At 46.0% G+C, this 23,521-nt stretch overlaps 1 protein-coding gene across 3 annotated transcripts in view; it reads right to left on the bottom strand.

Annotated features, from left to right (window-relative positions):
- LOC123448493 (3beta-hydroxysteroid-dehydrogenase/decarboxylase-like) overlaps nucleotides 1-15,212 on the bottom strand; it is a 28,092-nt gene extending 12,880 nt beyond the window's left edge. For all 3 annotated transcript variants that reach the window (XM_045125406.1, XM_045125407.1, XR_006631801.1), the window contains exons 1-3: nucleotides 14,811-15,212; nucleotides 14,092-14,181; nucleotides 13,791-13,924 (exon numbers count right to left, since the gene is read on the bottom strand). In XM_045125406.1, coding sequence (XP_044981341.1) covers nucleotides 13,791-13,924; nucleotides 14,092-14,181; nucleotides 14,811-15,051 — 465 coding nt within the window. In that variant the 5' untranslated portion in view covers nucleotides 15,052-15,212. The remainder of the gene's footprint in view (nucleotides 1-13,790; nucleotides 13,925-14,091; nucleotides 14,182-14,810) is intronic.
- Nucleotides 15,213-23,521: the final 8,309 nt, after the last annotated feature.

Here is a 23,521-nt window from a genome sequence, read left to right as displayed (position 1 = left end):
TGTACCACCTATTTTATCTGTTTGGCCCTTTCGGCCTTTGTTTGATCTTACACTATACTAGCCCTTAGGCACCTCTCCTTCATTATTGCTTTTCCCTCTCGTCTATTCCAGTCATTTGACTTTCGCTGCTCCAACAGGATAGTGACTGCAACCCGCACTAGCACCTTTGTCAACCCCAACGCCGACAACTCCAGACAGCAGCAGGGAGCTGGTGGGTCTGCTCAAGCTGGAGATCACCGGGAGTAGCCACAAGGCACATTCCTCCACCACCACCTCCACCGAAGAACGTGACAATGACCCAATTTCTTCAAGTTCTTCGAGAGGAACGCCAAGCCAACTCTGTTGCTATGCAACAGTTGGCTCGGACCCTCGTCAACAACCCGCGGCAAGAAAGAAACGGCAATGGACGCTCCACTCTGTTAGAGTTCATGAGGAATTCAACCCCAACCTTCAGCGAGACTGTTGAACCTTTGGATGTCGATAACTGGATCCGCACCATCGAGAATCTTCTTGCACTGGTCAACTGCAACGAAGATCGTGTGAAGGTGGTGTATGCCTCAAACTGTCCTGGTGTATGCCTCAAACTGTCTCGGAGGGACCGCCAGAGCTTGGTGGGAGGGATTCAAAGTCATGCAAGGCGAATGTGATCACTTGGAATGACTTCAAGGATGGTTTCCACAAAGCCCACATTCCATCTGAGATTATGGATATCAAGAAGCGAGAATTCCGAGCGCTGAAGCAAGAAAGTGGCTCAATCAAGGAGTACATGCAGAAGTTCAACCTTCTGTCAAGGTACGCCCCTGAGGATGTCAACACTAAGGCAGCTAAGAAGGAACACTTCATGAAAGGCCTTCAGCAAACCCTGCAGTATCAGCTCATTCTCTGCGAATGCCCAACCTTTTTTTGATCTGGTGAACAAGGCACTTATGCTTGAAGACAAGCGTCGTGCTATGGAAGATACCCGCAAGCCCAAGATGGTCAACAAGGGTAGTTCCAGCAACCAGAAGCCTCGCCCGTGGCAGCCAGCCCCGGCCAGGCCAACCTATCAGACTCGGCAAAACCGAGCTCCTGCTCCTCGTCCGAGCTACCAATCTCAGCAGTATGCCAATCCCAGGCCAGCCTTCAACAATCCCAATAACAACAATGATGGCAAGAACAACAACTCAGGTCAAGTCACTTGCTTTGGATGTGGTCAGCCAGGACACATCTCAAGGTTGTGTCCCAACAAGAAACATGATGTCCCGTGCCCCAATGCGCAGAACCAAGGTCAAGGCCGTGGAGCGCCACCAAGAAATTAAGCTCCCCACAACCAGCCCAACAATGGCAAGGATCATGTGAACCATGCCACCGCAAAGGAAGCCCAGGAAGACCCGAACGTCATACTGGGTACCTTCCTTGTCAACTCGACACCCGCAACCGGCTTATTTGATTGTGGAGCTTCACATTCTTTTGTTACCCAAAATTTGGCACCTCTGAGTGATATGAAGCCTACACCCGTGAGTAGTCCATGTTGGTACAAACCCCGGGATAGGAGTCAAGAACCAAGGTAAGGTGTAGAGGAGTTGAGATTAACATCAACGGGGTAGAGTTCCTAGCAGACCTAGAGTTGGAAAGCTTTGGCTTGAAACTGGTAACACCAGGATATCTGGCTAACCTTGAAGCAAAGCCGACCTCCATGGATGACATTAAGAAAGCTCAGAAGGGACATGAAAGTATTGAAGGTATCAAGAGGAAGATCAAGGCAGATAAAGCCCAGGGATTCTCAGAGGATGAACATGGAGTTGTATGGTTCGGGAACCGCATTTGCATACCCAACAAAGAAGAGCTCAAGAATTTTATCTTGCAAGAAGCCCATGACACTTCATATTCCATCCATCCTAGAGGAACCAAGATGTATCAAGGTCTTAAGGAAAGATACTGATGGCATGGTATGAAAAGGGAGATAGCCACTTCTGTTGTCAAGTGTGACATACGCCAAAGAGTCAAAGATGAGCATCAGCTACTCAATGGATTGCTTCAACCACTCAAAGTACCTGAATGGAAGTGGGACAAGATCGGGATGGACTTCATCACCGGATTGCCGAGGACAAGCAAAGGACATGACTCCATATGGGTCAATGTTGATCATTTGACGAAGGTTGCCCACTTCATTCCCGTCAACGACCTACGATGGAAATCAGCTAGCCAACCTCTACATCAACCGGATCGTGAGCCTCCACGGAGTTTCTAAAGAGATTGTGTCGGACCCAGGTACTCAGTTTACCTTGAGGTTCTGAAAGAAGTTTCACGAAGCTACGGGAACAAGAATATCCTTCAGCACCGCTTTTCACCCTCAAACCGAAGGCCAGATAGAACGAGTAAACTAGATACTCGAAGACATGCTCCATGCTTGTGTTTTGGCATATGGAGCCAAGTGGGAAGATTTCTTACCTTTCGCCGAGTTCTCTTACAACAAGAGTTACCAGTCTAGTCTTCAGATGGCACCGTTTGAGGTGTTATATGGACGTAAATGCCACACTCCCCTCGATTGGCCAGCGACCGGAGAATGACTGATCTTTGGAGCAGATATTCTCCGCGAAGCACAAGAGCAAGTTCAACTAGTCAGAGAGCGTCTAGAGACCGCCAAATCAAGACAGAAGAGCTACGCCGACACACATCGTCAAGAAGTGAACTTCAACGTTGGAGATCACGTTTATCTTCGAGTCACGCCTCTCAAAGGAACCAAGCGTTTTCACGTCAAAGGAAAATTCGTGCCAAGATATATCGGCCCCTTCAAGATCAAAGCAAGACGAGGAGAAGTTGCTTATCAGCTAGAGTTACCTTCCGAGTTATCCGATGTGCACAGCGTTTTCCACGCATCACAACTCTGAAAGTGTCTTCAACTTCCCAACAATCCCAACCTCTACAAGGAATCGACCATCAAGCCATTGACCATCAGCCATACTTCACTTATCACAAGAGACCAATTCGCATCTTGGATGAAGCCGAGCGTTGCACTCAAGCCGTACCATCAAGTACTTCAAAGTCCAGTGGAGCAATGGCACCGAAGCCGAAGCGACCTAGGAGCATGAAGACTACCTCAAATCCGAATTTCCTTATCTCTTTAGCGCCTAGCTTAGGAATCTCGAGGACGAGATTCTTGTAAGGGGTAGGTCTGCCACACCCTTTGTTTTGTATCACATCACTATGTCATAAAGCTTAAAAATTTCGACCAACAAAAACTTTTTGTGTGCATGTGATGCTTGATTGATTTGCCATTTGCATGCTTGCTTGAATGTGCTTCTAATTCATAAAAACTCTCCTACTCTCATAACTCTTCTCCTTGATCCAAAACTTTGCCAATGATCATGCCATGTGTATAGGACATAAAACTTTTTTTATACAAATTTATTTATGCCAAAAACATTAATTTAATTTAGGTTTCAAAAAACACTGAGTTGAGACTTGATCTACAAGTCCTTAAATTAGGGTAGATGATTTATTTCAAAGATTTTATTTGGAACCTGTTATCTATAAGGTTCCCAAAATCACAAAAATGTTATTTTGAAAGTCCTTTTTGTATTTCAATTAAATGTTTTTTTAAGCCAAAAATTGTCATTTATAGGGGGGGAAATTATGTTTCAAAAATATTTGAGAAAATTTAGGAAAACTCATTGGACATATATTTTCAATATATGAGTTTTAACACATGGTCATGTTCAAAATATTGGACAAAACCCTCCAAAACTATTTTTTAATATTTCAAGTATTTGAAATAATTCTATAAGAAATATTATCAAATAAATCCAAAAAAATTCTAGCCAAATTTCATCCCAATCTAACTTGTTTTGGTTCATTATGCCTCAAAACCCTCTCTATTCAGATCTAACTTTGATCAACTTTACATTGCCAAGTGTCATCAAATGGACTCAAATTTAGTGGACATGTTCAAATCCTCCATTCTTGAATCCACATCAAGTGATGCATCAAGGAGAATAGGGAAGCTTGATCAAAGCTTGCCAAAACCATTTCTGCCCATTTCTAGGGTTTGAAACTTTTGCATTTGCCACTTTCTTCAAATGAGCTAAAAATTAGTGAGCATCCCATTTGGTCCTAAGCCCCATTCCTGGTAAATATCAAAGTCACTGGATTCTCTTACCTAGCCCGAACCAATGACAAACACCTTCTGGTAATTTGCAAAAGTTACTGTTTTCACCACCTTCACTATTCTCCTTGACCCCAACTTTTTACCACAGTCCCTCCTAACCCTCTTCTACCTCCAGTAAAAATCTCAGGTCATGGCTCAATCAAGGAGGGGGTAAAACCCACATTTCCTTCTCCGTTTTCAGCATGGCAGCAACCTTTCTTGCTCCCTCCTTTTACTTCTACCCTTTTCCTTAGCTCATAAGCAACACAACCTCCAGGCACTAGCTAACACAAGTGACTGCAGGTGCTAGCTAACACCAGTGGTCACGCCCAGGACGCAAGAGGCATGCCCTGGCATGCCAAACGCGTGCTCTGCCTAGCCGCACTGTAGCCAAAGCATCCCGACAGCATGGGGAGGCATGAACTTGTCCCCCGAGACCACATCGATGCCCGCAAGACGCCAGATGGTCGGCCCTCTCCTCCCTCTCTCCGATGACGGTTGTCGCGCGTGCCCGAGCGCCACGCTCTCCTTTCCCTCTCTTCCCCGTGGAAGCCCGTCGTCCACGGCACACCGGCACCAGGCTACAAGCAGCCCCCCCCCCAACCTCTCTCTCCCCTCTGATCTCTCGTCGATCGCCCAAGCCTCCAGCGCGAGTCCCCGAAGCCCCCGTGCTCGGGATCAACCGAAGCTACGCCGCCTCGGGTCGCCCCTCGATCTCGTGCTACAGGCCTTCTCCGACTCTGTTCTTCCTTCTCTGGATCCCCCTAAGTGCCCTGATCATTCCCCCCTCTCTCCTGCACCGTTTTGCAGGACAGAGCGATCGGTTGGAGCTCGACATGAAGCTCCTCCGCCGCGGATTCACGTCTCCGACAAACCCCGTCCCACCGGCGATCACCACCACCCCGCACGGCTGCTCGACCCCGAGCATGCATGTGCCCTCTGTTTCCCCTGCCACACCTCCTATCGCCGCCGGTGAGCACGGTCGTCGACTGTACCGAGGTTGAAGATGATAGGTGGGACCCACCTGTCATCCTCTCCGCTCTCCCTCCCTCTTTGTGAGGCTGGCGCCTGGGCCCGCTTGTCGTGTTTGAACGCGGTGCACGTGTGGGGGCTGGTTTGGCTTGGGCCGGCCCAGCTAGGTCTATTCTAGCGGGGTCTGTTCTGGCCCAGCCTCCTTGCTGGCATTTTTCTTGTTCTTTTTCCAATGAGCTTGCAAAAATTCCACAGGACAGAATATTTATCAAAATGCAATGGTTCAAGTTTCTAAAATCTTGTAATAATTCCACCTATTTAATGGTGCAACTTCCACTCCATTTGGATAACTTTTTCTTCACTGTTCACAATCAAATCCTTGGTTAGGTATTTAAATCCATTGTTTAAAATCAATATCTCTGTTTTTGTCACTCCAACCCTAAATCTAACAAATATGGTATTTTTAGTTTTTAACCTACTATTTATTGTTCAAGAATTCATCTGATTAATCAGTTAATTGGCCAGTTAATCGCTAGTCATTGGGTGGCCGAATTGAATAACACCTATTGATCGCGTTAACTTGCCAGACCGATAAATGGTTTGTCAGGACGATTAAATTGTGTGTTAAACCGATTAATCCGATTATCATTGTTGGCCCACTAACTCATTGTCGAACAAAGCTCGATTATTTGACCCATAACCCTTCCAGCCCTCCCGCTCCTAAAGAGTTAGGGTTTAGCCCTCCACCCGCCCCTCCTGCTCCTCGTTGGCGCGTCATCGCTTCCCCTCCTCCTCTGTGTGTTGCCGCTTTCTCTTCTCCCTCTATGTGTTGTTACTTACCCTCCTTCGCGTCCTGCCACCTCCGACAACCGACCCGTTCAGACGCCCTGTGTGTCCGTCGTCACTTTTCCTCTGTATGTCGGATGCCATCTCTCGTAGTTGTGTCCCATGCGGAAATGAGCAAAAAAGTGTTTTTGTATACATGTTTGTTCATGATTTTTACCCTCGCATACATGATTGTTGTTGTACACATGTTTTTCATCTATTAAGAAAAGAAAATGGTGTCATTTGCTTCATATTTGCCATGTAGATTTTTTTCTCCATACAAAATTCGCTTCTATTGAGTAAAATTGCACCAATTAATGGTCGACCGATTAATCCAGTTAATAGGCCGACCCGAGTGAGCAGCTACCAGTTAACGATTTCCTCAACATTTAAATAGGTTTTTTCGTGAGCACTTTATTTCTCCTGTTTTTGCTATGGTCTTATTTTTGCCACGTTACTTTGCGACGATAGATCACGTTGTAGAAAGGAGTTGGAGGAGAAGTATTTGAAGACCCCGAAGACTTTGTCGAGCTAGGCGCCCATAAGTCTCATCCATCTTGTCGCCAAGATCCTCGCAAAAGTGTTGTCGCTCCGCCCCGCACCCAAGCTCAGCAAACTTGTCAGCAACGTCCAGAACGCCTTCATCCCTGACCGAAGCCTCCAATATAACTTTGTCCTGGTACGCCAATCAGAGCAACTCCTGCACCAACTTGGTGCCCCCCCGCGTGTTGCTCAAGCTGGACTTAGCGCGTGCATTCGGCTTCGTCTTGTGGTCGTTCCTATTCGAGGTCTTGCGATGCCACGGCTTCAGCAACCGCTTTCTCGATTGGCTCGCCCTCCTTTTGTCGTCGGCCAGCAGCAAGGTTCTCTTGAATGGCACCCCTGGACCCAAGATTTGGCACCGATGTGGGCTATGCCAAGGAGATCCCGTATCCCCGCAGCTTTTCGTCTTGGCTGTTGACATGCTAGGCCGGCTGTTCCATCGTGCGATCGAGCTACGCGTTCTGCAACAGCTCCACCATCGTCGCGTCGCGTCATATACCGGCGATTTCCCTATTTGTTGATGACATGATCCTACTCTGCCACCCCTCGCCTGGCGATATCACGACAGTGAAGGAAATGCTACGCCTTTTCGGGCCTTCGGCCTGCACATGAATTTTCAGTATAGTGTTGCAGCCCTGATCCGTTGTGCCATGGAGGATGCGGCCCATGTCGCCCAACACCTCGGGTACCCCATAGTCAACTTCCCTATCACATACCCGGGCATCCCGCTCACGCTGCATCGTCCTACTGCTGCCCAGCTTCAGCCCGTCGTCGCTAAGGTCACGGGGAAGTTACCCTCCTGGATGGCATGGCTCATGAACAAGGCTGGTCGCTCGGTTTCTGTCAAAGCCGTCTTGAGCGCGATCCCCATCCACCAGCTCCTTGTGCTCGTGCCGCCCAAAAGACCCTAAATCTTCTAGAGAGGAGGATTGAGAGGGGCTTCCTATGGGTTGGTCGCGCCGAGGCCAATGGAGGCAACTGCCACGTCAACTGGCAGCACGTATGTCGACCAATCCCACTTGGCGGCCTTGGCGTCCATGACCTCGAGCGCACTGGATTTGCCCTACGCACGCGCTAGCTCTGGCTTAGCCACGTCGATGACGAGAGGGCGTGGAGCGGCCCGGACCTGCAGTTCTCGCGTAAGGAACGCGCATTCTTCTTCGCGTCTGTTAAGCTTCATGCACTAGCCAACGCAACCAAAAGTCCGAATTGATGGAAAGGTCTGGTGCAATCCAGATATACTGTAACACCCCCTCTCACGTGTGACGGGGAAGACAAGTCAACACGTGCAACTGGAAGAGAGCGACGGGGCGCGAAACTCGTGTATGACTCAAGAGGCCTCTACGTGGGCACACAAGGGGGCTACCAACAATTTTTTAAATAAATTGCGAAAGCCAAAACTTGAACTCAAGGCCTTAGCTCCGATACCATGTTAAGCTTCATGCACTAGCCAACGCAACCAAAAGTCCGAACTAATGGAAAGGGCTAGTGCAATCCACATATACTATAACAGCGTCCACTACCACGACGGTCGGCAATGGACAGCGCGCCTTGTTCTGGGAGGACCGATGGATCAACGGTCGGGCCGTCTCTGAGATTGCGCCTCTCCTATACGCTTGCATCCCCAAGCGGCGCCGCAAGTCTACAACGGTTGTTGGTAGCCTACTTGGGTACCAGTGGGCGTCCAACATCCACAGCAAAATTGGCCTCCCTGAGATTGGTGAATACTGCCTTTGGCACATGATTGCCCAAACCACCCTCAGCAACGAGCCGGGCATCGTGCGTTGGAAATGGACCACGAATGGTGAGTACTCGGCCAAATCCGCTTACCTAGCCGCATTTCATGGCTCCACCCATTGTCATGCATGGAGGCTTACCTGGAAGTGTTGGGCGCCACCGCGGGTGCGCTTCTTCCACTGGCTTGCCAACCTTGACCATTGCTGGACTACCGACCGCCTTGAGTGTCGCAACCTGTCGCACCCACAACGATGCTCGCTCTGCGACCAGGCTCCGGAGATTATACAGCACCTGCTCCTAGCATGCCCTTTCACTCGATAGGTGTGGGTACGAGATCTTCTCTTGGTTGCGCCTCATGTCGGTCGCCTGACCACGACGCCACTCTCCATGATTGGTGGCGCTCTGCAAGACAGAACACCCCGAAGCCCATGCACAAGGGCCTCGCGTCCACTACCCTGCTCGTCCCGTGGATGATTTGGAAACATCGAAACAAATGCGTCTTCGAGGGTGCGCGCCCTTCAATCACTATCGTGATCGCCAAGATTAAGGATGAGGCTGCACTTTGGGCCAAAGCTGGAGCTTTAGGCCTCCGCGTTCTCTTGCCTCAGACCTGGGATGCGCACTAACACTCCTGTACTTGCCCTGTAATTTGCTTCCTAGGAGAATTGTACCAAACTCTCTCTTTTCAATGCAATGAAACGCAAAAGTCTTGCGTTTTCTCAAAAAGAACAGCCCTTCAACCATGTTGATGAAACTATTTCTTGCATGGCATCAAAGAACTTCTATTTATTGCATTAAAGAGCATGATGATATGGTGGCAACCTTGCTAAGTTTGCTTCCGTTGCATTCCTCGTTGATACTTGCATTGTTCATGACTCTATTCCCGTTTAGAGTTATGTGGGTGGAAAGTAGATAGGAGCTAAGTAGTTGGCTACAAAAGTGGGACAGGAATATCCATCGAGATAGAAACAAAAGTGATTTTTATCAAAGACTTCTGAAAACCCCATCGGGTCCACCAATGTCCGTGGGAGATGATGAGCTAGGTAACCACTTAATAAAGTGGTGTACCGAGGCAAGTTGAGTGTATTGTTTTCGGAAATGGGCTAGATTTAAGATTTGTCGACCGTCCCAACCATACATGTACGACCACACTACCCTTATGGGACGGGGCATTGTTGATTACCTTGTTCAATGCTAGCAGAGAGCCCGCATTACTAGTGGTGGGAGTGACGTGGTCACTCTCGATACGGAGTCGTGCCGGAATGGACGACTACGACTGTTTTTACAGACACCGGGCACACTGTTGTGTCCCCTCATGGATATACTATGTTGTGATTGTTTTATGTGATGTTATATCATGAGGAACAGGTATCAACGAGTGGAATGTGGGACGGGAATATCCATCAAAATGGAAACAAAAGTTATTCTTATCAAAGACTTTTGAAAACCCCATGGGGTGCCACCAATGCTCGTGGGAGATGATGAGCTAGGTAACACTTGATACAGAAGTGATGTACCAAGGCAAGTTGAGTGTATTGTTTTCAAAAACGGATTAGATTTAAGATTTGTCAACCGTCCCAACCACACATGTGCGACCACACTACTCCTTATGGGACGGGGCATTGTTGATTACCTTGTTCAATGCTAGCAGAGAGCCCGCATTACTAGTGGTGGGAGTGCCGTGGTCACTCTCGATACGGGGTCATGCCGGAATGAACGATTAGGGCTGTTTTTACAGACATCAGGCACACCGTTGTGTCCCCTCATGGATATATGATGTTGTGATTGTTTTATGTGATGTTAAATCATGAGGACCAGGTATCAACGAGTGGATTCTTTGTTTAGTGTTGTCAAAGAAAAGATATCATCTGTGTGCTTACCTTGGGTATGTAATATACCACGGGTCGTGGATTGACACGGGAGTTCTCCAAGTCTTGTTGGTAAAGTATACAACCTCTGCTGAGTGTCAACCTATTCGAATAGCCGTATCCATGATCAAGGAGAGTTGGACCAGTGTTTCACAAACTTGGGTATGAGAAAGAATCCTTGAACTAAGCCAGACTTGATGCAATGATTATACTTGAGTTGTTCAAACTCTGTTTATATTGATATATGTAACCTCATGATGCATGATTTATAGAATGATAGGACATGATATTGCAATCAAAACTAGCTTTCCGCAAAAGTACCTATGTAGTGTCATACCATGCATGTTTACCTTGTTCCAATCATGGGTTGCTTGCGAGTATATTCAAAAGTACTCATTAGCTTGTCCCAGCTATTTACTTGGCCAGGCATGGAAGAACAGGAATATGACGTAGAATACCCTGGTGACGAGCATGCGAATTAGGACGCATCCCAGTCAGAATGCCTGTAGTTAAGGCAGATGGCATGGTTCGAAGTTATCGTTGAAGATTTCCATTGCGAGTGTTTATTTGATGTTTGGCCTTCATGGCCCTATCTATGTAAGACTTGATTATAATGATCCTATTTGTGTAAGACATTATGCAATGAATGTAAGACTCTTGTTACTCAGTTCTGTGTGTTCAGTGAGCATTGATCTTGGGATCACTGTGCACGTGCATTCGAAGACTTCGACTTACGGGTCAACGACATGAACTATCGAATCAAAGCCGGATGGATGAAGTGTATTGTTTTGAGTCGTGCAACTAGTCGTCGACTAGTCGATGAGTCGCAAAAAAATGTTGACTCAACTTAGTGTCAAATAGCAACTCGAGTCACGACTAGTCGCAACTGCAAGCTTGACTTTTTTCGAGTCGCTACCCCATACCCTTATCCGTCGCTCCAAACCTTACCCATCACCCATACCCATACCTGTCGACGGGTACAATCTTTTCCCATACACGCCACCCGTCAGGGTAAATGGGTACCCACAGATAAAATTACCCACATTTGCAACACAACAATTCAAGTATTACATAGTCATAAACAAAAAATTATAATAATAACGTATAAATAACAACATTTCATGACAACACATACTTGTAAACAACAACACATTCTGTATGTGGGCTAGCTGCGGGATTTATGTACATATAATACGTTTAATATGTGGATAAACAATATTTAAGACCTATTTTTAGATTATATGCGGGTACATGGCTACACGGGTATGGGTTATACTAAACCATATCCGTACCCACTATACCCAATAGGTTCCAAATTTTCCCATTTATGTACTCATGGGTATTATTTTGACCCATACCCTTACCCTAATAGGGTTTTTACCCGTCGGGTACGCGGTAATGGGTACCCATTATCACCCCTAAGAATGACTCATTGACTCGAAACAAGTGGCACCAACCGTCTGACATTCTCTGTGACAAGAGAGATCCTCAAAAGCTAAAAGGCAGGTTCTATAGAACGACGATTCGGCCCATAATGTTGTATGGCGCCGAGTGTTGGCCGACTAGAAGGCAACGTGTTCCACACTTCAATGCGGCGAAGATGCACATGTTGACATGGATGTGTGGCCACACAAGGAAGGACCGGTTGCGGAATGATGATATACGAGATAAGAGTTGGGATAGCACCGATTGAAGAGAAATTTGTGCAACATCGTTTGAGATGGTCAGCGCAGATTTAGCACAGGCCTCCAGAAACTCCAATGAATAGCAGACGGCTAAAGCGTGCTAGTAATGTTAAGACAGGTCGGCGTAGACCAAACTTGACATGGGAGGAACCGAGATCTAAAGGACTGGAGTATCACCAAAGAACTAGCCATGAACAGGGGTGCATGGAAGCTTGCTATCCATGTGCCATAACCATGAGTGGATTGCGAGATCTTATGGGTTTCAGCTCTAGCCTACTCCAACTTGCGTGGGACTAAAGACTTTGTTGATGTTATTGTTGTTGTTGTATTTGAAACTGGAAATAATATCTTCCTTGTCTAACACTGAGCCTAAATTTTGTGCCCTTTATAAGGTTTTCGTTTATTAATCTTAACGCTGTCAAATGACACTTGAAAAAACCTTTTTGCCCATCAAGTGAAATGTGACCAAATTTTTAATAGATGCTGATATTGTTGTTTCACGTGTGTGAAATTTATTCATAAACACGAACGATTTTTCTAAGTGCAGGTTATAAGTTTAATCATGGAAATGCATGTGCATGTTTTGTGCATAAAATGGATAATCAATTGATTAGTTTGCTTCACGTGCTAAACTGCTAATGCATGCATACATTGAAGCCTAAGGGCGTGTTTGGTAGCCTGCACGCCTGACCCACTTTTCGCTATTTGGTAGGATGTATGGGCTGAGGAGAGCATGCATCAACTGATGCAAAAAAAAGGGCCTCAACATAGCTGAGCCCAGCACCCCCGCGGAGACGAGCTGAGGAGAGCTATGCTGAGCCCATGCACCCTCGCCCCGCCCCGCCTCGCCATCGCCCCGTCGCTCCCCGGCCGCCTCACCCTTGCCCTCCTGCGCCCCTCCCGAGCCCCGCCGCGCCCGAGCTCTGGCGGCCTCGTCCGAGCCCCGACGCGCCTCGTCCGAGCTCCGTCGCGCCTCGTCCGAGCCCCGTCGCGCCCCGCCCGAGCCCCGACGGCCTCGCCCTCTCTCCTCCTCCTTGATCTCCACCGCGTGGTGGCGCCAGGATCTGGATCGGGTCGCTACGCAGCATGGGGCTACGGATCCGGTCGCTAGGCGGCATGGGACTGCGGATCCAACGAGGTCACGGTGGTGGAGGAGCAGGGTCTACCCCGCCATCGCCGCCTCCGCCACCTCCCCCCCCCCTTTCCTTCACCTCCCTCCTCTTCCTACCTCGCACTGCACCTCTTCCTCCTCCCTCTTCCTACCAAACACAGTCTCATCCAAACATGTCTCAACACATACATGACCACCAAACAACTGAAGATGTATGTATTCATCATGTCTATACTTAGCATGCATCAACAGGGAACAACTATGCTAGGGTGAGAACAGCTGCCAAACACACCCTAAGTGCAGCCAACTACGTGCATGTACGAACGGCTTCCGTCCTAGAGACAGTAGCCGGTATGTACAAATACATGCATCGGTACATAAATACCCGCTTATCGACCGCAAGCGCACGTGCATACCCAAATACTCGTATACCCGGCTGAAAGAAAAAATAATAACTTTCGAGATAGCTAATGCATGCATACATTGAAGCCTGGGTAGTCATGTGTTCAAGACTATATGCATGTCTGCAAGGCTTCCATGCTACACGTAGTAGCCGGTACGTACAATTACATACATCGGTACATGAATACCCGCGTAACTGCCGGCAAGCGCACTTACATACCCAACTACTTGTATACCCAGCTGGAGAAAAGAAAAAATGAACTTCCGCGATAGCTTAAGAATTGCACTTTTGGAAATGAACCAGGCCAGATGGTTGGTTCATATTACAGGAGGATAAAAGTGTTTTTTTACATGTAATTTAACAGCGTTAGGCTGGAAAATGGATGAAAGTGTCATAAAGGGCATAAAATTTAGACTCTGGACCTAATAGGGAAGAAAAAGGTTTCCAGTGTCAAATGGGCAAACAAATCTAAAACGGTGTTAAGTAAAGAATTCTTTCATGTAAATAGGTGAAAACATACCTTATCTGGGTAAGGCATTGATTCATCCACATTAAAAATTCCATGAACACCATCAAAAACTACACTTGGTGAACTAGTGTAGATAAGTCGCTTCACCTTGCAATGGATACACGCATCAATGACATTTCTTGTTCCTGTGAAGTTTGCTTAACTGTATTATGCAACATGAAAATAATGATAAAAAATGAGTCATACACAAAATAGCATCATGCAATCAACTTGGTGCCATCCCATCAACAAATCAATGCCATCTTCGAATTAGGAAGCAAAGCTGTGATGCATACAAATTCACATTACAAACCTTCAACATTCACCGAATAATGAAGATGAAAGTTGTTAATGGATGAGTCTGGAGCAGCCATATGAAAAACTACTTCTGTCCCCTCAAAAGCTGCAAACAAAAAAAACAAGACAAAGATAAGAAAAGGGAGTAGGCATCAATGAACTAAATTGACTAACGCCCGTAAATACCTTGCTATATCAGAAACAACTGACATGCACAAGCATGAAGATATTAGTATTCTGAACAAACTGGGAACTACTAAGGCAACTGCGAATTAACAGGGAGAACTCTGAAAGTACAATGGGTAAGAATGGAAAAACAGAAATATGATTCTCGATTTCCGGGTTTTGTACCACTACTTCTATGCAATAACATTCATTACACTCACTGACTGATGACTAAGTTCCACAGAATCAACACAGCATAAATGAGGTGTACAGCAACTCCAGGATCAAGATTATAAAAGTCGATGTGTAGCAGCTAGATACTCAACCAGCATTGGTCTTAGCAAATTAATTCGTCAACAACAACAACAACAGCATTTCTATCACGAGGTAAATCATGTCACCGCGAATCATTGATTCCTCTGAGTCCTACCAACTTCAGAAGCAGCAGCGCAGGCTCATAAGCACCAATCTCCAGATCCCACATCCACACGGACAGGGAATCAGAGAGCACATACCACCAAACCCTACCCAGCCTAACAATCTGAGGAGCAAGTGGTGGATCCCACACACCTTTGGCGAGCTGGGCCTTGTGCCGGAGGTCGGCGGACACGTAGACGGCTTGTCCTTCGCGGAGGGCGGCGCCGAGGATACCCTGCTCCTCGTCTCGGTCAAGAGAGATGACTTGGGCCAGATCGGCCACGCGCACGCGCCACTCGCCGGAGCGGAGAAGCATCAGCACCAGATGTCTCGCCGCGAAGCCGCGGCCGCCAGTGACCACACACCATCTCGCACTGGCTTCAGCCGCATCCATCTATCCGCCACCGCCGTCGTTCGTCGTCGTCGGCAGATTCGAAGCGCTTATGCCGTCACAAACACTGTGCACACTTTCTGTGATATTTATCCCGTGGGTACCTGCGATCCGATCTGTAGGAGGGAATTGCACAAGAAAAAGGGAAACGTTTGGCCCGGGGCCGGCCGAACCCGTCTAATCTCTCCCTATTATATATATATATATATATGTATATATATATATATATATATGTATATATATATATATATGTATATATATATATATATATAATAATAAAGCAGGTATCACTTCTGTCCTTCGTCGCGTCCGTCGTTGGCAATTTAGCACAAAAGCCCCTCCGTTTTTGGGTATTCAACCCGCCGTCCAGATTTAAGTGATGAAGAAAAACGTTTCAGATTAAAAAGAAAAACACCCCCAACTCACCTTATCCACCCCGTCCTCCACCGCGGGATCTTCTCTTCGGCGATGTCGAAGCACTGCAGCAGCGTGGCCAACACCATGCCGATGGTCCGCAGCGCCAGCGTCTCCCCGGGGCACCCCGTCCTCCATCGCGGGATCCTCTCTCCGGCGATGTCGAAGCACTGCAGCGGTTGACCAGCACCATGCCGATGGTCCGGTCCCGATCTGAGGAGGAGGCCGGTCCGTCGACGGGGGCTCCGGCGCCGACGAGTGTCGTGGCGGCGGTCAGAGGTGGAGGCGAGGCCGAGGGGCACGTGGGGCAGCCGGATCCATGGTGAGCCGGGCCGGATCAGGCGGCGGGCGCAGGCACCATGCGGCGGGGCGGCGAGGCTGGAGGCGGCGGCGCACGGCAGTGGAGGCGCGCGGGGCGGCAAAGTGCGGCGGCGGCGGCACGCGTAGTGCAGGCGGCGGGGCGGCCACGCCCCCCAACGAGGTTTGATTCCGTTGATTCTTCCCATGGTATTGTTATTGTTCATCTCTGTTCATCTTGCAGACATGGAACCATAGGCTCCAGCAGAACCCGTCGGTCTACAACGGTACCAAGTTTCACGTATGCACGACCTCTTTGTGTATATGTATTATGGAAGCTATTTATCTCCTTTGGTGATACATGTATGCGCTTGATTTCGGTCAAAGATGGATGCACACTTGATCAGTGATGAGCAATTTGTGTTTGACGCCAATAGTGTTACTCCCATTTTATGTAATTTAGATTAGAAGTCTGTTGTATGCCAAATTGGTACTGAGCACTGACAAAAGAGTTGTGCAATGTGGTGCAGCGTTTCATGTTGCCTACAATTTCTGGAACATGGATGCATTGGAGTTTGTTAAACATAGGAGTTCCCTATGTTCGATACTCCTTACCACGATCTATTTCAGTAATTAATCTAAACTCCAATAAGATGGGATGATGTCCCTCAGCTGACTGTTTTGGAAAGGAAGTTGCATGTCATTCAGATGGCATAAATTTGGATCTTTACTTTTATTTTCCTTTCCCAATGCTCAACTGAGTTAGCCACATGTTTTATTTATGAACTTGCTTAGTGTTCCTTTTACATCTGAACTTGTGTGATTGCAATATATTTCTTTTTAGTGTTCCATTTACAGATAAAACATGCCATTAGGACTTCTACTATGCTATTTTTATCGGTCTTCCTTTATCCCCTTAATTGCATATCCATGTACTAGCATTCATACTCTTGGTCACCCTGAAAAAAATTTAGTATGGAGGGCATGCCTTCCACCGCAGTGATGAATCAAATCAGGAGTACTTTATCTTACTTTATTTGAGACTCACAGATTATATATTTGCTTGGTCTTTCTTATCCTATCCGTATAACTACCCTATTGTTCCCAATATGTGATGTTTTCAGTGCAACACCTCTATCTAACATCAGTATTAACTTACAAACAACGGGACATTTGTTGGAACAAACCTCAGTCCACTGTGGAAAAAAAATTATCCCCTCTGAAGGTAAAGGTTACCTAGAAGATAGAATCTTAGATGCCTTCGTCACATCTTGCTCTTGTAGATCGCCTTTTTGCATCTCTAACTTCAGAAATATTTAGTTTACATAATCTCATGAATTTATATTTCTTTCATTGCTCAAGCTTATACAAATTTAAACGCATAACAAAGTTTGTCCCACCTTTATTATTACTGTACAAATTTGTTGATGTATCATTTGCTGGATATCACCACGCAGAGTAGACGAGAAGAAGAACATCCGGCAAACCGTTCAATATCACCACGTAGAGCAGAAGTAAGTTGACTGCTTGAAACCCCAGCCCATGCTTGCTCCTCTTTGTTAACCCGGCTATATAAATACTAGCTGCTGAAATACTTGAATCATGTTACCAATTTGCTGGATCGCTTTCTTTCTTCTCGATAACATGTTGTTTGATTTCTACTATGGTTCTTGTACAGTTGTACTGTGGATTTTTGCTCTTGATAAATTAAAATGTCTGCAATTTTTGGGCTGTATGCTGAATTTTATGTTTTACGATTAATTCAGTAACCAAGAAATACTTAGTGATTTGACTACTACAGTGAGTTGGTTTTTCTTTCAGTACCTTCCATCCGAACACGTTTTATAGAAATGAAGAACAAGTAAAATTAAACAACTGAACACTGACTAAATGAAAAGAAACTGTATAGGTAAGGGAGCTAAAAAGGGAGACTAAAGATTGACTGAAAGAGACTGATAAAAAATTAAGAAAAAAAGACAAACTGAAGAAAGAAGATACATACTGAGGGGCTAAAGAGTAAACTGAAGACTGACAAGAAATATTGGTGGACTGTCATGTTAGTTCAAAATTAACTACTCACTTTAGCTATGGATCGGTATAGATAATTAGGGGCAACAAAATAGCTACAGAAAGTTGGAAGAGAAAAAAGTTGTAGAGCCAGAGGTAGCTTGCCTCATTGATTGGTAATCTGAGTACATTTTATGAAGAAGACTGTTGTGTGCTAGGTTGGTTTCTTTTATATAAATGGAGTCGGGAAGGGCCTTCCTGATTGTCTAAAATTAAATTTATGAAGAATAGGTAGAAAAACAGATATAGATCTGTGCAACACAATGGCGAGATGGATGCCAGAGAACATCACACGAAGATATAATTCTTAGCTCAAACACAAATTTTATTATGACATTTTCTCGTAAGCATAGCATCACTTAGTAAGAGAAAATATAAATATACAGATGCAAATTTTACTTTCCTAAGAAGAAATAAAGATTTTACTAGCGGAAACAGTGTCTCAAAGAAATAACAGTAGTGTATAATGACATGCAACATTCTGTAATCATTCACCGTGGTGGTCTTCTGAAAAAAGCTAGAGCTCTGCTTTTTTGAAAACCTGACCACCTCAAGCATCTGGTTCCGGTTAAAATTCAGATAAACATACAGATACGTCCACTTCTAGCATAGCACTTGATTTAAATTGATGAGAACACACATAGCTGGCTACACTACATTCAAAGAGCCCATGTACGGAGTAGCTCCCTACCGATTTCCTGAAACCCCTGTTGTTCACACAAACTACACCCCAACACAGACCTCAACTGTGCCGACTACTAACAGATCCAAACCGGCTTAATTTCTTTTAGAAAATCAGTGCGCGGAGACTACTCGCTCACACCGGTCGGCCCCTCCCATCCATCTCCATCTCTCTCTCTCACCCAACGAGCACCTCACCCCTCTCCTCTAGGCTGGGAACGCAGTCGAAACTGAAGAAGTGACATACACATAGCCACAAAGGAAAATCCAAAAGGAGAAGACCCCCAGGCCCCAGCCCTCTCCAACCCCCCACCCAGGTTGGTCATTTGAGAAAACAATGAAACCCACAATCTGTTAAAAACCATGAACAAACAACCCCAAACTGAAAAGACAGATGCTTTCAGAATCGCTTGCTGAGATGTGCGACTCCAGATCTAAGGGCCCCAAAATTTGACTGGGCACGAAATCAAAATCAGTCGATTGAAATTTAGCAAAAATGATAAAATAAATCATACAGTTCAGCAACTGCAAACTGAGCCTAAGTATTTCTAAAGAACTGGTCGGGAAGTTCAAAATGGTTGCCCCTTGGAAAGCTACAAAATTGTCAGTCACCGCTGCCGACGAATATTATCACATGAAACATTCGCCACAACAGGTAGCTGCCTTATCCGGGACAGCAAGACAGAGACCTCCTATGTCGTGAGACCCATCCATTCCTCCGAGTTGCCTGCTTCGCTCACCAGAATTGAGACCATGGACTGGAGCGCTTTCACCCTCTCATATGATCTGCCATGATCAGGAGATATCGAACCGCCACATGGCTTTCCTGCCCCAAGTACGAAAGCGTTTGCAAGCAACTTGTGATCTCGCAAGTTTTCCATCTCAGGCTTGTGTCCATAGTTGAAAAATCAGAAAAGCGTTATTTGTCACAGAACAGAAAAGACCAAGGCTGCATTTGTAAATCCTCCAGCCAATGCTAGGTTCTCAACATTGATTTTATAAACTTAGCAGGATAGGCCCTTTGATCTGTTATAATTGTCACTGTAATATCATTATTATTAAAAAGTAATCCAATTTTTATGTAAGCATTACATTATATTTTAAAACTTTAAAAGAAACTCCTTCCGTCCAAAAATAGATGTCTTACATTTAACATTATAATTAACATTTATTAAAACTAATACCGCATAATGGGAAAACAAGTAGGTTCTGCACTTTTTTCTAGCCCGGTGCAACGCACAGGCATTTGTACTAATGCGATTAAAGCTAATTCTATCATGTGGCTCGCTGCGTCAGCGATTTTTTTTTGCAATAATTGATTTTGTTTTTCTACATCCACTCATTAAAAAAGTTGTATTCACGTTCGTCAGAGTTGTAATTTGACTTAGTCGGATTTTTTTGCTACAACCATCCACTAAAAAGATGCATCCACGTTCGTGAGAGTTGCAACCCGAGTTCGCTGAAGTTGTAGCCACGGCCATCCAACGGTTTTTTTGCTACAACCGGTATTGACTATTGCTAGAACCGGTAGCAATTTTTGCTACAATGGCTTCAGCCGGCACCGGTAAAAGCTACAACCGATAGGGAGCATGGCGCGCGCCGCCGTGGGGGAGGCGGCGACGTGAAGCGGACCCTGAAGATGGTGTCCATGGTTTGCACGGGCGGCAAGCGCAGGATCCATCCATGGCGAGGATGGGCGATGGAGCTGCATCCATGGCGCTCGGCCCTGGTGAGCAGTGACAGCGCTCGGCCCGAAGGACGGTTGTGCTGGAAATATCCCTAGAGGCAATGATAAAATAGTTATTATTATATTTTTTGTTTTAAGATAATAGTTTATTATCCATGCTATAATAGTATTGAATGAAAACATAAATACATGTGTGGATGCATAGACAAAACAATGTCTCTAGCAAGCCTCTAGTTGGCTAGTCAGTTGATCAAGGATGGTTAAGGTTTTGCTGACCATACACAAGTGTTGTCACTTGATAACTGGATCACATCATTAGGAGAATCATGTGATGTACTAGACCAAAACTATGAACATAGCATGTGATCGTGTCATTTTATTGCTATTGTTTTCTGCGTGTCAAGTATTTATTTCTATGACCATGAGATCATATAACTCACTAACACCGGAGAAATACCTTGTGTGTATCAAACGTCGCAACGTAACTGGGTGACTATAAAGGTGCTCTACAGGTATCTCCGAAGGTGTCCGTTGAGTTAGTATGGATCAATACTGGGATTTGTCACTTCGTGTGACGGAGAGGTATCTCGGGGCCCACTCGATAATACGACATCACAAACAAGCCTTGCAAGCAATCTGACTAAGTGTAAGTCACGGTATCTTGTATTACGGAACGAGTAAAGAGACTTGCCGGTAACGAGATTGAAATAGGTATACGGATACCGACGATCAAATCTCGGGCAAGTAACATACCGAAGGACAAAGTGAATGACATACGGGATTATATGAATCCTTGGCACAGAGGTTCAACTGATAAGATCTTCGTAGAATATGTAGGATTCAATATGGACATCCAGGTCCCGCTATTGGATATTGACCGAGGAGTGTCTCGGCTCATGTCTGCATAGTTCTCGAACCCACAGGGTGTGCACACTTAAGGTTCGATGATGTTTTAGTATAGTTGAGTTATATGTGTGGTTACCGAATGTTGTTCGGAGTCCCTGATGAGATCACAGACATCACGAGGGTTTCCGGAATGGTCCGGAAATGAAGATTGATATATAGGATGGTTTCATTTGGTTACTGGAAAGTTTCGGGCATTACCGGAAGTGTACCCGGAGTGACGAACGGGTTCCGGGTATTCACCGGGAGGGGCCCACCCACCCGGGAGTGAGCCCATTGACCCTAGGGTGGTGCACCAGGCCTTAGTGGGCTGGTGAGGCCAGCCCAATAGGGCCATGGCGCCACAAGAGAAAAATACTAAAGGAAAAAAAGGAAAGAGGGAGGTGGGAAGGAAGGAGTGGACTCCTTCCCCCAAACCGAATTGGGGTGGGAGTCCACCTCCTCCCTTCGGCCGGCGCCCTTGGGGCTCCCTTGAGCCCCAAGGCTAGTCCTCCCCTCCTTCTATATATATTGGTGGTTTAGGGCTTTTTGAGACACAACTTTGCCACGTGCAACTCAAACCTATACCACGTAGTTCTTCCTCTAGATAGGATTTTTGCGGAGCTCGGGCGGAGCCCTGTAGGAGTAGATCATCACCACCACCGGAGCGCCATCACGCTGCCGGAGAACTCATCTACTTCTCCATCTCTCTTGCTGGATCAAGAAGGCCGAGATCGTCATCGAGCTCTACGTGTGCTGAACGCGGAGGTGTCGTCCGTTCGGTGCTAGATCGGAACGGATCATGGGACGACGGTGATTTGAATCACGAAGCTATACCACTACATCAACCGCGTTTCTTAACGCTTCCCGCTTAGCGATCTACAAGGGTATGTAGATCTAATCTCCTCTCGTAGATGGACATCACCATGATAGGTCTTCGTGTGCGTAGGAAAATTTTTGTTTCCCATGCAACGTTCCCCAACAGTGGCATCATGAGCTAGGTTCATGCATAGATGTTATCTCGAGTAGAACACAAAAGATTTTGTGGGCTTTGATATTCGATTTTCTGCCCTCCTTAGTCTTTTCTCGATTCGGTGGTATTGTTGGATTGAAGCGGCCCGGACCGACATTACTCGTACGCTTACGAGAGACTGGTTTCATCAACTAACATGCAACTCGTTGCATAAAGATGACTGGCGGGTGCCTGTTTATTCAACTTTAGTTGAATTGGTTTTGACCGAGGCGGTCCTTGGAGAGAGGTTAAATAGCAATTTGCACATCTCCGTTGTGGTTTTTGCGTAAGTAAGATGCGATCATACTAGATACCCATAGCAACCACGTAAAACATGCAATAACAAATTAGAGGACGTCTAACTTGTTTTTGCAGGGTATGCTTGTGATGTGATATGGCCAAAGACATGATGTGATATATTGGATGTATGAGATGATCATGTTGTAATAGGTAATATCGACTTGCACGTTGATGCTACAGCAACCGGCAGGACCATAGGGTTGTCTTTAAACTAACGTTTGTGTTTGCAGATGCGTTTACTATATTGCTAGGTCATAGCTTTAGTAGTAATAGCATAGATAGCATGACAACCTCGATGGCGACACGATGATGGAGATCATGGTGTGGCGCCGGTGACAAGAAGAACATGTCGGTGCTTTGGTGATGGAGATCAAGAAGCACAAGATCATGGCCATATCATGTCACTTATGAATTATATGTGATGTTAATCCTTTTATGCACCTTATTTTGCTTAGAACGACGGTAGCATTATAAGGCGATCTATCACTAAAATTTCAAGATGAAATTGTGTTCTCCACGATTGTGCACCGTTGTGACAGTTCGTCATTTCGAGACACCACGTGATGCTCGGGTGTGATAGACTCAACGTTCACATACAACGGGTGCAAAAACAGTTGCACACGCGGAACACTCGGGTTAAACTTGACGAGCCTAGCATGTGCAGACATGGCCTCGTAACACAAGAGACCGAAAGGTCGAGCATGAATCGTATAGTTGATATGATTAGCATAGAGATGCTTACCACTGAAACTATTCTCAACTCACGTGATGATCGGACTTGAGATAGTGGATTTGGATCATGTACCACTCAAATGATCAGTAATTTGATTAGTTAAACTCTAATTATCTTAAACATAGGCTAAGTCCACTTTGCAATATTTTATGTTGTAGATCAATGGCTCATGCAGTAGCAACCCTGAATTTCAATACGTTCCTAGAGAAAGCTAAGTTGAAAGATGATGGAAGCAACTTTGTAGACTGGGATCATAATCTAAAGCTGCTCCTGCAAGCTGGGAAGAAGGATTATGTCCTTAATGCAGCTCTAGGAGATGAACCACCCGCTACATCTAGCCAAGATGTTTTGAACGCCTGGTTAACATGTAAGGAGGACTACTCAGTAGTTCAATGTGCAG

Source organism: Hordeum vulgare, chromosome 4H (genome assembly GCF_904849725.1).
Source record: "Hordeum vulgare subsp. vulgare chromosome 4H, MorexV3_pseudomolecules_assembly, whole genome shotgun sequence".
Taxonomy (NCBI): domain Eukaryota; kingdom Viridiplantae; phylum Streptophyta; class Magnoliopsida; order Poales; family Poaceae; genus Hordeum; species Hordeum vulgare.
The sequence above is the reverse complement of the archived record's forward strand: the minus strand, read 5'-3'. Positions and strand labels throughout refer to the sequence as shown.